Here is a 17,146-nt window from a genome sequence, read left to right as displayed (position 1 = left end):
TACGTATTTTATTTTAATTGAAATAATAAAAATACAATACACAGTATTAACTCATTGAGTGCCAGCCACCTTTGGAGAACGGACGCTCCCAGTGCCAGAGTTTCAGAGCGTTTTCAGTGATTTCTCGAGGCCCACAGAATATTGTGTGATATTACTATGTAAACACCGAACACGCACAAAGAACGATGAGACTCTCTTCTATCATCTGCAAAAAAACGTTTATTGATATCATTTTCCGTTCTTTAGTTATCAGCCGGAGAAGATAGGTTGATTTCAGCAAAAACACACGTTGCAATTTAGAATCTGAGATATTCAGCCTTTTGTGAAATTAAGCATTTCAAGCACATCACTGACTCTGAAGCTAATATTTTCTGATGTAATGACACCTCAAAAATAATTTCCTTCAATAAAACAGTGAAAACAAAGGAATTTTGTTTGGCCAAATAATATTTTTTAGCTGCAACCAGCAGCGCTGGCCCCTGTGTGCGCAGACCCTACACCTTCTTGCTGGTCTTGATTTACTGCAGGTGGGCATCAGATATTCTAGCTTGTTTGCCTGTCTCTGTGCATCGAGCCTGCTGTCTGGGTCTGTGTTTACTGCCAATGGTTGTATGCTGTAGTGCCCTGCGTGCCCCACCCCCCTCCTCCTCCTCCGTGGGAGTGTCTCTGGGGCTCTGCTGCGTTTGCTCTGCGTTTGCTCTGCACTGAAAAGTGCGCTGCACCCCGCTTTTTCACAGCCTGTCGCCGGCTCCCAGCTGAGAATAATGGAACTTTTCAGAAAGACGCTGGTGTCGGCAACTAAATCATATGGAGGGGCTATCGCAGCGGAGACGGAGGGGCTCAATTGTGGCAGCAGATTGACTGCTGTTCACAGGCACAGCTAACGTTATGCTTCATGCATATCGATGCGATTTCCGTTTCCCCATTACTTCTTCTCTCTTTTTTCCTCGCCTTTCTCTAATCTGGAGAGCACTGTTGCCACCTAATGGGTCCCTAAAATAGCTTTTACACATTCAACATGCCCCATACTTTCATAGGAGATGGATCTGGCTTTGATCCACGTCCCACCGACAAAAAACGCAATTGACGAACATACTCGTCCTTGGCACTCTACGTTACTAAACGAATTGACGAACATACTCGTCCTTGGCACTCAATGAGTTAAGTAACACTCATTTGACTTGGTGTTATGGTACAACACTTTTGGGGGGGGGGGGGAAAAATACAACATTAATCCAGTCCTGTTGGACTGGACATGTCCTTTTGATAAGCTTTTATTATGTGGAAAACCGCTATAGGGTGGTGTGGTGTGGTGTGGTATGAGGGACGGAAATATGAATGCAAGCACATGTGTTTTTGTTGTCAGAATTTCAGAAAAAGGTGCTGACAAAATTTGCTGAGCTGATCCTTGAGGTGAAAAGGCTGGGACGCAGTGAGCCAGCTCATTCCTCCTCGCATGTGGAGCAGCTCGACAGCATGGAGCAGTTCCATGCAGAGGAGGAACGGCTAAATGACAGAACTGCCTTTGACACCCTGGTATGATTTTCAAGCGTGTTTTTCAAACATTGACAGGAATAATTACCCCCTCTCATTTTAGAATAAATATTGTTTTTGTCACAACGCACCACAACACTTGCATGCAGCGACCCCACACACGCGCACACACACACACACACACACACACACACACACACACACACACACACTGACGATGGTCAGTGAAAATCTGCATTTAACCAATCCAAGGCATGTCATTCACTGGGGGGCAGCCAGGAGCAGTGGGCAGCTTCCTTTGCGCCCAGGGGTCTGGTCAGGCAATGATCTTCTTTCATCTTCATTTAAAGGTGTTGCAACTTGCCAGAATTGGTGGGCGAGATGTACGGGACTGTGTACACAAAAGTCTCGACAGGTATGTATCCCTACATACATTATAGAACCTCTCACAGAATGTTACTTGTCAGTATTCCTGGAGACGTATCCTTTGTGCTACAAGATAGCGTGGAAAAAGAGAACTGTAGTGACACTGTTGAGTGACATTTTAGATTTCATAAGAAGGAAAATTGATCAAAAATCTAAATTCTATAATTTGTATTTAATTATCTGAAATGCAATCATTCATCTCTTATATAAAAGGAAGGAAGTGGGCTCTGTCTGTGTCTGTTAAAATTTTTGTGTCCGGCCGCAGCCATGCCGAATTGCATTGCAATCGGGCTGAACATTTCAGGGGGTCAAAAAAGCATCCGTGCGGGTGACCTGACGGAGCCAGATTCTTTTTAATTAGGTGACTGCCCCTAATTAGATAATGATGTGATGTAGAGATGTAACGGTATGAAAATTTCACAATTATCGTGACCAAAAACTGATCACGGTTATCGTATTATCACAGTATTTGTAAAAACAAGGCTGAAAATGTTCAAAAAGTACTGAGAGACTCACTGAAATCATTTTATGTTTTATATTGAAAACTCAGACCCAAAAAGGATTGATGCACTCACTGAAACCAAGGCTTCACATTTGCATCTGGGAAACTGTTGTCAACTTTTAATGATGATGGACAGTATTTACCATGTTTTTCAAAGCACTGTAATCACGGTACCACGGTTTTAATGATAATGCAAATTTTAAACGGTACGTTGTCGTAAGGAATTTTATCGCGGTTATCGTTAAAACCAGTTATCATTACATCTCTAATGTAGTAGTAGTAGTAGTAGTAGTAGTAGTAGTAGTAGTATTAGTAGTATTTATTTGTCCTTTCGGAAAGTTGTCCTGCATCTGTAGCAGTCAGACAAAACACAGCAAAAGACAAGACAATACAATACAAACAAGATACAATACAATACAGTACAACACAATGCCACGACAATACATCAAACAATAACAACGGATATGATCACAAAGTGCTTCACACCAACCCCACCCCAGTGGAAAAAAAAGGTAAATAAATAAATTACAAGAGCTCATGTGTTCAGAGCTTATTAAGCAGACCAATACTGGATGGTATGAAAGATCTCTGGGCACGGGAGGTCCGCAAAGGCGGTACCCTGTACCTCCGTCCTGATGGCAACAGTTTATATTCAGCGCTGAGAGGGTGTGATGTGTCACTAAGGATTGCCCTCCCCTTCCTTATTACACGAGACTCACAGAGCCGCGTCATGCTAAGTTGTTGTTGGCCTACAATCTTGCTAGACATATTAACAATCTTATTTAGTTTGTTCTTGTTAGCGATTGACAATGAGAAAAACCAAGCAATAAAACAAAAACTGAGGATACTCTCTATAAATGAGCGATAGAAAATAATCATTATATCTTTGTCCACTCCGAACTGTCGAAGCTTCCGTAGGAAGTAGAGTCGTTGTAATCCCTTCCTGTAGATGACACCTGTGTTTGAATCCCATGTCCCTTATGTGATGTCATAAGGGAGCACACACATAAGGAGGCATTGTGACAAGACTGATCAGTGATGTCACAAGGGGGTACAGACACAGATGTCGTCAGTAATGTCATAATAGGGCACACACAAGCAGGAATTGTGACATCACTGATGCAATAGTGAGCACCCGCACGCCAATACGGTAGGTGAGGCCACGCAGCAGCCGGGCTGCGGGCGACTATTAGTGATTCAATATTTGCTGCCTCTGTGGTGTTTTCCAGATCAATCTAAAGATGAGCAGATAATCGATCAGCCAATCTGGGAATCTGGAAATAGACTCTGGGACAGCCCTACCTTTTTTCCCATCTTCCTGTACAGCGCCTCTCCTGCCACCGTCACTTCCTTTTCCGAAATGGATGCGGAAAAGGAAAGCAGAAGTGACGGAAAAGCCACGTCACTTCCTTTTCCACGTCCATTTCGGCTATTCAATAATAACGTTAAAACTGCATAGACGACGTCAACTCGTCTTACAACAACAGTGGAAAATTACTCTCAAGTCACGGCACAAGTTGCTATTTAGACAGTAAACAGTGGAGCACGGACGCGGAAAATAAAGTGATGGTGGCAGGAGAGGGTACAGGAAGCTGGAAAAAAAGGTAGGGCTGTCCCAGAGTCTTTTTTCCAATAAAAATAGACTGGGTTCCCAGATTGTTGATCAACAGATGACGAATTCACTTGCATACATTTCAAAACATGAAAGCTAGTGTGGTTAAATTAAAAATGAATGTATAAGTGAATAGGTCTCACAGTCATCCAAAATGGCAGGAATGTGAATAAGTTAATCTAAGGTGAGTTGCCTAGGTTAAGTAGAAACCTGACTTGGATGGTAAAGAGGCAGGGTTTTGTGCAGGGACAGTATGTAATCTGAGCTGTCAAATGGTCACCTTTCATCAGGTTTTGTATGATTGGTTCCATACAACCACAGTATCCCAGAACCACACCTCTTGGCATCCTCACCCATGGTACAGTTACTGTAGATTACAGCATACACATGTCATTTCTAAATCATGCCATTTCTCCAGGCTCTTCACCAACAACCTGATGGCGAAGTTCAACATGAGGGGGAAGGGGAAGCTGCAAAAACAGCCTCTGGAGACGACGAGGGTTTTTCAAGCAATTAAAGGTATGCAGCATTTTCCCCATGCCATTTAAGCCATCACCAAATCTCACTCATATTCACTGTCAACATTTTCTGAATTAAGTACATTTTATAACCGAATGGTCAGTGGTAGAAAAAAATGTTGCTTCGGTGGCCGTACTTTCCTTGACAAACTCCTTCAGCCGAACGGTGCCAATGAAACTTTGTCAAATGCACGACAAACATCTTTTCCACTGAGAATATATGCGAATGCATTGTTGAGTATTTTGTGCAACTATATCTGCACTTATGACATTTGTTACTCCATTTGCCAGCGGCGTCCATGAGTGACCTGGTGTAAGAACTGATTAGCCGGTTTACATTGTAATTTCAGGAAATCGATGTGGGCGGGTAGAAGTCTAGACTGATCCGTGGAATGAAACAATGGGAGGTAGCGTCTTACCTGGCTGAAAAGGATTTCACTTGACTATAAGTTGTCAACGATCAGCTGTCTTCCCTCTATCAAAAGTCAAATACAATTAAACAAGTATTTGCTAAAATAGATATTCTATTACCCCAATCCATTACTTTGTGGTTGCCTGATGAGCCATTTTATTCTGTAGTTCTCTAAATTCATCACATTCGATATTTGCACTTGATGGAATAATAATAAATATGTATGAGGAACTTCTGACCTACAAATATGTATAATAACATGCAGACTGCCATGTAACTACACTGGTTGTCTTTGCATATTCCAATTTAGTTTTTTGTTCAACTGTTGCAGGGGCAGTGCTGAAATGGGATGCTACTGCTACTGAGGCAGAGATCCGCAACCACACGGCGGATCACTTGAAGCACGCTCCAGGGAGGAAGGGAGGTGGTGGCCATTCAGCATCCTAAGTTGTTTTCTTTTTCTTTTTTGGAGGCTGACTTGTTTTATTTCACGGTTTTATTTTTGTTTGTTTCATTTACTGCTTATGTTTGGAAATTATATTTGGGCCATTCAGCATCCTAAGTTGTTTTCCTTTTCTTTTTTGGAGGCTGACTTGTTTTATTTTACTGTTTTATTTTTGATGGTTCGCTGACGTTCCACCCGGCAGCTCTTTGCTGAATCCATAATAGTGGTATTCACCTTATTCACCACGCCCACTTTTTCTCTCTTCCGTGTTATCTGCAATTGTATTTGTTCTTCTGGTTCAGCGCTAGTTGGCGGACAATTTCAAAACAAAACGTCACTATGAATGACGTTTGGCAACATTCAGAAGCTACACTGCGGCCAACTTAAGTTACATGTTCTAAGCATTACTGCTGTCAGGAGCCAATGGTTACAAAGTTACAAAAGCACGTCGATAGTGTTTTCTAACTGCCAGTAGCCTACAGTAGGGTTTGACAGATACTAGCGTCAGCTAGTCCGACCGGTCAGCACAGCCAGCACTCCCAATCCTCGCTGCTCGTTAAATATTATTATTATTAAATATAATAGGCGTTATTCTGATAAACTGGTCACATATTTGGAATGTTCTCATCCGAAAAAATATTAAAACTTTATATAAGCGTTCTTTTTTTTTGCTTGAAAACAGCTTTTTGGCAAGTCTAAAAATGACTACGGTAGGTGTCATCTACTTCCGTGTCTAAAACAGAAAGACGATTACAAAATGACGTCATGCAGAAGCGTCTTGTATGGGCAAAGAATAAGGTGAATAGACTTGATAGACTTGAGGCCCCATCCCTAGTTTTCACACATTTTAATTTATTGTTTCTGTTTCCCAATGTTTGAGACTGTGATTAACAGATGGAGATGGAAATCTCAATGTGATTAAGCTGGGTAAATAAAGGTAAAAAAAAAGCTATACAAATAAACTTGACTTGAATTCATTGGTAAATGTGTTTGAATCAAGACATTAACATTGCTTCTCATGGTCAGAAAAAGTCACCAGATATGTCGCTAGTCGCTGGAAATAGTTTACAGGGGAGTCTGAAAAGTAGCTAAATATAGAGACAAAGTTGCCAAGTTGGCAACACTGTAGGCAGACGCATGCATGCCTACATGCCTAAGCAAGCTTACGTTCTGGCTCCTCAGGGAACGTCTTCTGAACGTTCAATAATGATGTCAGTTAGACGCCAATATTGAACGTGCAGGAGACGTTCAATATCGACGTGTAACTGACATCAATATTTAACGTTCAGAAGACGTCCAAAAAAGACGCCGTCTAAACTGATGTTCTGACTCCTCAGGGAACGTCTTCTGAACGTTCAATAATGACGTCAGGTAGACGCCAATATTGAACGTGCAGAAGACGTTCAATATCGACGTGTAACTGACATCAATATTTAACGTTCAGAAGACGTCCAAAAAGACGTCTTCTAAACTTACGTTCTGGCTCCTCAGGGAACGTCTTCTGAACGTTCAATAATGACGTTAGTTAGACATCAATATTTAACGTTCAGAAGACGTCCAAAGAAGACGTCTTCTAAACTTACGCTCTGGCTCCTCAAGGAACGTCTTCTGAACGTTCAATAATGACGTCAGTTAGACGCCAATATTGAACGTGCAGAAGACGTTCAATATCGACGTGTAACTGACATCAATATTTAACGTTCAGAAGACGTCCAAAAAAGACGTCTTCTAAACTTACGTTCCGGCTCCTCGGGGGACGTCTTTTGAACGGCCGACGAAGACGTTAATAAGACGTCTTTCAGACGTGTTTGTGTTTGTAGGGGACCATTCCAGAGATTATCAGAGAGGACAGCGGAAGAGATTAACAATGACTGTCTGTTGCTATGTCTGCCAGTACCTTGACTCTGGCGATAACGTCAATTTGTTCAACCAGAGCTATTTATAGCTCACTCTTCACACCGCTTCAGTCAGACATCGATCATATCCGCACTGCGTTGGTCCCAATCTAAACATACTAGGCTACATGCAGTATACCCACCCGCCAAACCCGAAACTCTGTCCTGAAGGTAGACAACCATTTCTGTTGACCTTTCCACTGCTGTCCCTTTGTTGTTTTTACAGGTAGAGCAAATGCTTTGTGATATATGACTGTTATACTCTTTTTCAAAAATGTCATGATTGACATTGAGCATTGAACATTTGAATGTCGGGAACTGCAAGGCCTTTGGTGCCCAAACTTAACTGGCCTCATCACATTGCTTTCAGGAGGACTGCTATTAGCACAGACAAGTAGGCTACTAGTGCAGACTTCCATCTATAAATAGACTGTTGCGTACAAAATGTATGGTCTCACCAAACGAGGTTAAAGTACGAAATGAGTTGAATCAAGAAAGTCATCAAGTAACACTGTGGCAACAGAATCCATCACAACCTTCAAAATATTACCTAATGAAGAGCTTATAATACATTAACTTAAAATAAATAGCCGAAATAAATACTTTTCCAGTCATGAATTGCATATGAACTCACTATAAGATATTATCAGTAGATTCTAATGTACATTGAACAATATGATTCACACATGTGTTGTTGTTGCAGTGGCCATCTTGACAGAGAAACTCACAAGAACACTGAAGAACGAATGCAGAAAACACAGACACACACAAGACTACGAACAGGCTGGATGGATGTGAAAAGTAAGGTAAACAGTTTTTATTTTTCCTTCACTCTCATTAATCAGTCTCAGCATTGCACTGGTCTCAGAAAGTCAAATCTAACTTTATCATTTGGTCACAGATGGCAAATAGCAAGTTAATTGAGAATAATTTGGGCATATCAACTGTTGTATTGAGGGTTGTGTCAACATGTGGATGTAGATGAGTATAGATAGGCCTATGACTTTGGCTGCAGACCCGCTCACTCAAGCAAAACGTTTAGGCAGATCTCTCACATTTGAAATGGCACTTGTGTGATGGCTTATGGAGCTCTTTCCAGGACGGGCAGATGCTGACAGCGCTTCAATCTTCTCCACGAAAGGTAATAAGAAAACAGCACGTCCCTTCCAGTGTATACACATGACATTTTCACTTTGACAGCCAAACAAGAAACATGCACAGCTCACATTTGACATGAAAGCCTTTCACGGCCACGCCAAATGACCCCTCAGTCGTCTTTCCATTCGAGAATATTTATGATATTTTTACATCAGACTTGTTCTTGGCAGGTTACGGCTCACAGATGTCTTGAGGGGGCAGCTACCATCTGAGCTGTGTCAGGGAGAGAAAGTCGTTTGCACAGCTCCTTACACTTAGCCTAACACATGATTTCATAGCACCAATGAAGGTGTTAATAAGACACTTAGCCTAACACATGATTTCATAGCACCAATGAAGGTGTTATTAAGACACTTAGCCTAACACATGATTTCATAGCACCAATGAAGGTGTTAATAAGACACTTAGCCTAACACATGATTTCATAGCACCAATGAAGGTGTTAATAAGACACTTGATTTCATAGTACCAATTAAGGTGTTAATAAGACACTTAGCCTAACACATGATTTCATAGCACCAATGAAGGTGTTAATAAGACACTTAGCCTAACACATGATTTCATAGTACCAATGAAGGTGTTAATAAGACACTTAGCCTAACACATGATTTCATAGCACCAATGAAGGTGTTAATAACACACTTAGCCTAACACATGATTTCATAGTACCAATGAAGGTGTTAATAACACACTTAGCCTAACACATGATTTCATAGTACCAATGAAGGTGTTAATAAGACACTTAGCCTAACACAGGATTTCATAGTACCAATGAAGGTGTTAATAAGACACTTAGCCTAACACATGATTTCATAGTACCAATGAAGGTGTTAATAAGACACTTAGCTTAACACATGATTTCATAGCACCAATGAAGGTGTTATTAAGACACTTAGCCTAACACATGATTTCATAGTACCAATGAAGATGTTAATAAGACACTTAGCCTAACACATGATTTCATAGTACCAATGAAGGTGTTAATAAGACACTTGGCCTAACACATGATTTCATAGCACCAATGAAGGTGTTATTAAGACACTTAGCCTAACACAGGATTTCATAGCACCAATGAAGGTGTTATTAAGACACTTAGCCTAACACATTATTTCATAGTACCAATGAAGGTGTTAATAAGACACTTGGCCTAACACAGGATTTCATAGCACCAATGAAGGTGTTAATAAGACACTTAGCCTAACACATGATTTCATAGTACCAATGAAGGTGTTAATAAGACACTTGGCCTAACACATGATTTCATAGCACCAATGAAGGTGTTAATAAGACACTTGGCCTAACACAGGATTTCATAGCACCAATGAAGGTGTTAATAAGACACTTAGCCTAACACATGATTTCATAGTACCAATGAAGGTGTTAATAAGACACTTGGCCTAACACATGATTTCATAGCACCAATGAAGGTGTTAATAAGACACTTGGCCTAACACAGGATTTCATAGCACCAATGAAGGTGTTAATAAGACACTTAGCCTAACACATGATTTCATAGCACCAATGAAGGTGTTAATAACACACTTAGCCTAACACATGATTTCATAGCACCAATGAAGGTGTTAATAAGACACTTAGCCTAACACAGGATTTCATAGCACCAATGAAGGTGTTAATAAGACACTTAGCCTAACACATGATTTCATAGCACCAATGAAGGTGTTATTAAGACACTTAGCCTAACACATGATTTCATAGCACCAATGAAGGTGTTAATAAGACACTTAGCCTAACACATGATTTCATAGCACCAATGAAGGTGTTATTAAGACACTTAGCCTAACACATGATTTCATAGTACCAATGAAGGTGTTATTAAGACACTTAGCCTAACACATGATTTCATAGCACCAATGAAGGTGTTATTAAGGTGTCAACGCACCGCGCACACACACACACACATGCATGCGCGTGTGTGTGTGTGCGTGTGGATATGGGTGTGTATTCCTGTGTTCAAATAGTGTTTGTGAGGGAGCTATGTGTGAGAAAGTCACAGATTTGTCATATATAATGGATAGCATTTTAATATTACTCCATATACTGTATTCTTCATTGATATCAGATATGGAGAACCTTTCTCTTACCGACTAAAAAGTGGTAGTCTTAGTATTTGTCATTTTTGTTTTTCTTAAGGTATTGGTATACGGTAAGTCAAGTTAGTTAGATGGTAAGGTTAAGAAAGCCAGAGCTTCTATAGATGACGAAGAAAATAGGAAATTTTGAATTAGATCTCCCCCAAAAATACATTGAGTTCAACTTTGGAGACTTCACTGGTAACACTTTTGGTGTTGGTTGTAATTTAGCACATTAAAAGTCATGGATGATTCAATTTTGTTTTAATAACAGATGATTTGATATTGTAGCATTGTGGCACAAAACACATTCCACAGCTCATAATGGATGAAATATATAAACAAAAGAAATATATTGATTCGTACATTACTTACAGCACTATAGCCTGGTCAAACCAAATTCATAATGCATTATAATGTGTATTATGACATACTATGGTTCCAGTATTATTCCAAAGTGCTTATGATGCATGCATGATGATTTAGAAATGTGTTGTTATTATAACCAACAATTGAAGTAGAGTGTTTCTGCTTGTTTTTTTCCTGAACCATGATAATGACTCTGTAACGCTGTGAAGTAAGAGACCATTTACACCTGGCATTAACATGCGTTTTCTGCCATCAGATTGCAATCAGATTAGGCTTGACCACATTAACCTGATTCCATTTACACCTGGCGTTAACATGCGTTTTCTGCCATCAGATTGCAATCTGATTGGAATCTGATTGCAGAAATGGGTGTCCTCTCAATCCACATAAAGTTGCTGTATCCAGATTGAGAGTACACATTGCATTTACACTTGTGTTCAATGTGTACACAATGCATCCCTGACTATCTCTGGAGGTGGTTTGGCCGATCAGATTGCAATCCTTCTTCAATGCGTTTTGGGGGTGTTTACACCTGTACTTTCAAGTGATAAAACACAATCTGATTGCAATCTGATCACAGAAAATGCATGTTAACGCCAGGTGTAAATAGTGACTCTAACACCATGATGCATTTTTGCTCTTGAAATAATTATGTAGTCATGATCCACATATTTCTGGGAAAGGAACAATTTGTGTTATTCTGCAATTCAGATAAGTGCCCTGTGCCAGTCAGCATAATGTATTCTTTAGCTGAATTTCACACTTGGAAATAAGCTCTCATTCTACCAATTCCAGTTTTGGAATGCCAGACGTTGCATTTACAGGATCACTGAATAAGTTTTAACAGCGTTTATTTTTTCCTATACATATACATCATATTTCTTATGATGTCTTTCTCAACTTCATGTTGGGAATGTTTGTTGACACAATTGTGCTATTTATTTCTGTTGTCCAGGATCTATTATTGACCATGCTATAAGTGTTTTTGTGCTTCACAACGAGATGAGTCCTCAACATGGCATTGGGTTACCAGGCAACAGTGTGCTGCCCGGTTATAATTCTCTTTGTTTAGTTATGATGTTTTATAGTAAGTGACTACATGGCAGCAAGCCAAAATGAACCGCCGTAGAGCCTGATCTATGTCAGGAGGCGCAGAGGCGAGCAGGCTATATTTGGCTTCCATGTTCTCTTCAAGAGAGATGTGTTCTAGGTGTTCTAGGTCTGGACTTGACATTTCTCTTAGAATGTGAAAAAATGGGATTGGGTCAGTGAGTTTTTGAGAGGGGGGGGGGGGGGGGGGGCGTTGTTGAGAGGGGAGGGGGGGCGGGGCGTTGTTGATGCCCAGAGGAAGGTGCCGCTCTTCCTTCCACAGTGATTCGGTCTCATGATTTCTTCATCTGTGCTGTGCAGGACGTTTAAACGACAGGATAACAGTGTTCATGTGACACCTTGTGATACAATATAGGATACACACACACAGTGCTCGTACACATTGTACATGTGACAGGATGGTACGGCACAGTGTCACTCTGTGGAGGGCAGATCTGGAGTGGAGCTGAGAACCGTGTTGATTGGCTGCAGCACAGTATATTCACTAGTGATCTTAGAAATCGGCCGTGTTGATTGGCTGCAGCACAGTATATTCGCTAGTGATCTTAGAAATCGGCCGTGTTCATTGGCTGCAGCACAGTATATTCACTAGTGATCTTCATCTGTCTATGGGTCATTCCTCCTGAGCGAGTGCTCACCAGTACATGCACTGAACATCTGTATTATCATTCAGACATTATGACCTGTTAGGCTGTAGAGGATCTTCATTCTTTTTCATTTTACATTGTGTTGTGCTACTTCAGGGAGATGGTAGACTACTAGGGCCTATTGAGAATATTTACAAGAAATATTTTGTCCCAATTCAGGTCCTAGATTAAGGTAATGTAGGTTGGCAGATACAGGCTGTTTGCTGCTCCTTCGACTTTGTTGCAGTTTTGCTGAGAATTTGTATTGATTTATTTTTCTATATGATGCATGTATTGTCATATCATGTTTTAAATCAGGTCTTCTTTATGGCAACCTTGTGAGGCGGCTGGATTCACGCAAAAGATCATGAGATCACGATCACAAGACAAATCCATCTCGCCACGCTCCAATCTATCAGTTTGAATCCCAACCGCCAGTGGTTCACACCAATCAGCGTCCAGAGGCAGCTACATTCACAGGCGGGCTTTAGGTGTGACAACAGCGAGCCCGTGATCAATGTGATAGACCAGGGATACTCAACTTGCTTTGCCCGGGGGCCACTTTCGTGAAATGATAGAAGGCCAGGGGCCAGTTAATAAACAAACAATATAAATTTTTCTGTAGCGGATTGTAGGTTTTTGGGGTGTCAGCCGGAGTTTAGTCTGACAATGTTGTGCACACCGGATGATAGTTAGTTAGGTTAAGTTAGTTAGGTTAAGTACATACATAAGTGCCTGGGTAGCGAGCAGACGGCAGTATCTGACAATTTAGGAGCTAAATTATAGATTATTGAAAGATATTCCATATTCCAGACTGAAATGCTATAACAGAAGTAGAGTATTGGCCAGAGTGACATGAACATTTGGACATTTATTCAGCGGGTATCTTGCATGTTGCATTCAGGTGCACTGTAAAAAAAAACAAAAAAACATTTGCATTTCCATTGCGGCCCGCATGTGGCCCGCAGGCCGCAAGTTGAGTATCACTGTGATAGACAGATGGTTCGTCCAATCACCTGCCAATTATTTTTTGAAAGTGCCTGCCCTTTGAAAAAGGTTTCCTGAGCGACTCCATCCAAGATGGTTATGTGAAAATATTAAACCATCTGGTTATCTTTATGGTCAAACCAAAGAGGCACATTTTGGACAATACCATTTAGTATTCATATTCATACACATGAGTCATCACATTCATATTGGCTTTTTGGGCGAGCAGAGAAGCGTGTTTATTCAGTGTTTAACTGTTCTGTTCTGCGCTGTTGTTGATCGGGCTCTTCTGTGTGTGTGTGTGTGTGTGTGTGTGTGTGTGTGTGTGTGTGTGTGTGTGTGTGTGCTGCATGTGTTTTGGAGCTTAAACAGAAGCATGTGGAGCCTAGTCCTGGCCTTTATCTCAGTGTGTTGTCATGAAAAAGAGTCATGTTCACACCTTTATTTACTCTGCTGTTCTTGGCTGCTGCTGCTGCTGCAGTGGAAGCAGCAGTGTGGCTGCACAGCGGACACTGTGCAGACGATCTGAACCTACCCCAAGTGCCACACAACTATTCTGTTCGGTTTCTCCTCACTCACACTCTCTTATTTGTGGTTGTTTCTGTTTAATTTTTTTGACATTGTTATTCATCCATCCAGGAACTGTATTCAATGCAATAACACCGCATACAGAGAAGTATGCTACACTTAACTGTGCATGATTAGATTGCAGTTTTTCCACTTTATTTCTTTTCTGCATTCAAGATTTTTAATCCAATCCTTCACACCTATCAAATAATCCATCTGCTGGACCTGAAGTCGTATTATATTCTAATCACAAGTCGTTTTCAGTTCTACCACTGGCAGCTAAAACGTGCAGCTCCACTGTGTGGAGTGTTGGTCACAGTGCAGAGCCGTGCTCCTCTGGCACATTAGTGCTGTATGTCTCCCTGCTACAGAGTGCTGGGGGAGCAGCTGAGGCACGGAGAGCTCGGGCTGGGTTTAGCCTGCTGTTCTCAGCCCTGTTCGTCCCGCCCCGCTGTAGACCCCCGGGCCCCTCTGGGGGGGGGACCTGCTTCCATTTGTTTTCACTTCCTGTCCAAGTGGACTTGAAGAGATGAATCATTCATGTCTCGGAGAGGCCTCCTGTGTGGGTGAAAAATGGGGAGATTTAAGTCCGCTGTCCTGCGTGTTTAAGATAGATTAATATGCTATGGTTTTTGTCAAGTTACTGTTTTTTTGTCTATTGCATATAGGCCAAAGCAACATGGAGATATTTTATTTTTCCATACTTTATTCACGGAAGAATATGTCAACTGACACTTTTTATTTATTTATGTCTGCTATTTTTCACAGGCTATTTTTAGCTGGGGTATGTGCGTATTGTTGTCTTGCCTATCTGCTCATCCATCTGCTTACCTGCCTGTCAGTAAGCCCACTGACAGGCACCATGGAGAGTGCCCTTGCCCTGGCTCCATCCTGCTCTGTCAAATCTGCACGGTGAAAAGACTGAAGGTGATAAATGAGCTTTGCTTTAGTCTTCTTGGTATGTCCAGCCTGATGGGCAGATTGTCATTTAACTGTCACAGGGCGGGGCCCTTTTCCCTGATGGTAGAAACAGACAGACACCAGACTTCACAGACCCATCAGTTGTCACTTGGTGCCATCTTCTCATCCTCTGGGCCCTGGACTGCCACACTCCATGCTAAACACCTCTTTGTTGTGCTGCTTTCATCTGCGGATACCTGCCACCTCTCTCACCCGTCCACTGAGTTATGGGACAGCGGGAGGGAGGGAGGGAGGGAGGGAGGGAGGGCATGGCCGTACCCCCTCCCCACTTGGCGTGAAATGTGCAGAACAAACAGGTCCAGGAATTACACAGGGATTGGACACACTGGACAGGGATGACAGGGATTGGACACACTGGACAAGAATGACACGGATTGGACACACTGGACAGGAATGGCACAGGGATTGGACACACTGGACAGTAATGACATGGATTGGACACACTGGACAGTAATGACACAGCAATTGGACACACTGGACAGGAATGGCATAGGGATTGGACACACTGGACAGGAATGACACAGCGATTGGACACACTGGACAGGAATGACACAGGGACTGGACCCACTGGACAGTAATCACACAGGGATTGGACACACCGCCAGGAATGCCACAGGGATTGGACACACTGGGCAGGAATGACAGGGATTGGACACACTGGACAGGAATGACACAGGGACTGGACACACTGGACAGGAATGACACAGGGCCTGGACACACTTGACAGGAATGACACAGGGACTGGACACACTGGACAGGAATGACAGGGATTGGACACACTGGACAGGAATGACACAGGGACTGGACACACTGGACAGGAATGACACAGGGACTGGACACACTGTACAGTAATGACAGGGATTGGACACACTGGACAGAAATGACACAGGGATTGGACACACTGGACAGAAATGACACAGGGATTGGACACACTGGACAGGAATGACACAGGGACTGGACACACTGGACAGGAATTACAGGGATTGGACACACTGGACAGGAATGACACAGGGATTGGACACACTGGACAGGAATGACACAGGGACTGGACACACTGGACAGGAATGACAGGGATTGGACACACTGGACAGGAATGACACAGGGCCTGGACACACTGGACAGGAATGACAGGGATTGGACACACTGGACAGGAATGACACAGGGATTGGACACACTGGACAGGAATGACAGGGACTGGACACACTGGACAGGAATGACACAGGGCCTGGACACACTGGACAGGAATGACAGGGACTGGACACACTGGACAGGAATGACACAGGGCCTGGACACACTGGACAGGAATGACAGGGATTGGACACACTGGACAGGAATGACAGGGCCTGGACACACTGGACAGGAATGACACAGGGATTGGACACACTGGACAGGAATGACAGGGATTGGATACACTGGACAGGAATGACACAGGGAGTGGACACACTGGACAGGAATGACACAGGGATTGGACACACTGGACAGGAATGACAGGGATTGGACACACTGGACAGGAATGACACAGGGCCTGGACACACTGGACAGGAATGACAGGGATTGGACACACTGGACAGGAATGACACAGGGCCTGGACACACTGGACAGGAATGACACAGGGCCTGGACACACTGGACAGGAATGACACAGGGCCTGGACACACTGGACAGGAATGACAGGGATTGGACACACTGGACAGGAATGACACAGGGCCTGGACACACTGGACAGGAATGACACAGGGCATGGACACACTGGACAGGAATGACAGGGATTGGACACACTGGACAGGAATGACACAGGGCCTGGACACACTGGACAGGAATGACAGGGATTGGACACACTGGACAGGAATGACACAGGGCCTGGACACACTGGACAGGAATGACACAGGGCCTGGACACACTGGACAGGAATGACAGGGATTGGACACACTGGACAGGAATGACAGGGATTGGACA

General features: G+C 42.6%; 1 protein-coding gene across 1 annotated transcript; it reads left to right on the top strand.

Moving 5' to 3' along the window:
• Positions 1 to 1,402: 1,402 nt before the first annotated feature.
• Positions 1,403 to 6,266, top strand: LOC310784006 (uncharacterized protein). The gene is made up of 4 exons (XM_083644957.1): positions 1,403 to 1,536; positions 1,845 to 1,909; positions 4,453 to 4,553; positions 5,296 to 6,266. Exons 1-4 carry the CDS (start codon positions 1,477 to 1,479, stop codon positions 5,409 to 5,411), a joined length of 342 nt encoding a protein of 113 aa, XP_083501083.1. The 5' UTR covers positions 1,403 to 1,476; the 3' UTR covers positions 5,412 to 6,266.
• Positions 6,267 to 17,146: the final 10,880 nt, after the last annotated feature.

Source organism: Poromitra crassiceps, assembly GCF_964638095.1.
Source record: "Poromitra crassiceps genome assembly, chromosome: 1".
NCBI classification, from domain to species: domain Eukaryota; kingdom Metazoa; phylum Chordata; class Actinopteri; order Beryciformes; family Melamphaidae; genus Poromitra; species Poromitra crassiceps.
This window is presented reverse-complemented; position numbering and strand designations above follow the sequence as displayed.

Coding starts and splice junctions, on each gene's coding strand:
- LOC310784006 (XM_083644957.1), top strand. CDS start 1,477: ATGGAGCAGTTCCATGCAGAGGAGGAACGGCTAAATGACAGAACTGCC. Junction 1,537..1,844: donor GAACTGCCTTTGACACCCTG/GTATGATTTTCA, acceptor CTTCATTTAAAG/GTGTTGCAACTTGCCAGAAT. Junction 4,554..5,295: donor GGTTTTTCAAGCAATTAAAG/GTATGCAGCATT, acceptor CAACTGTTGCAG/GGGCAGTGCTGAAATGGGAT.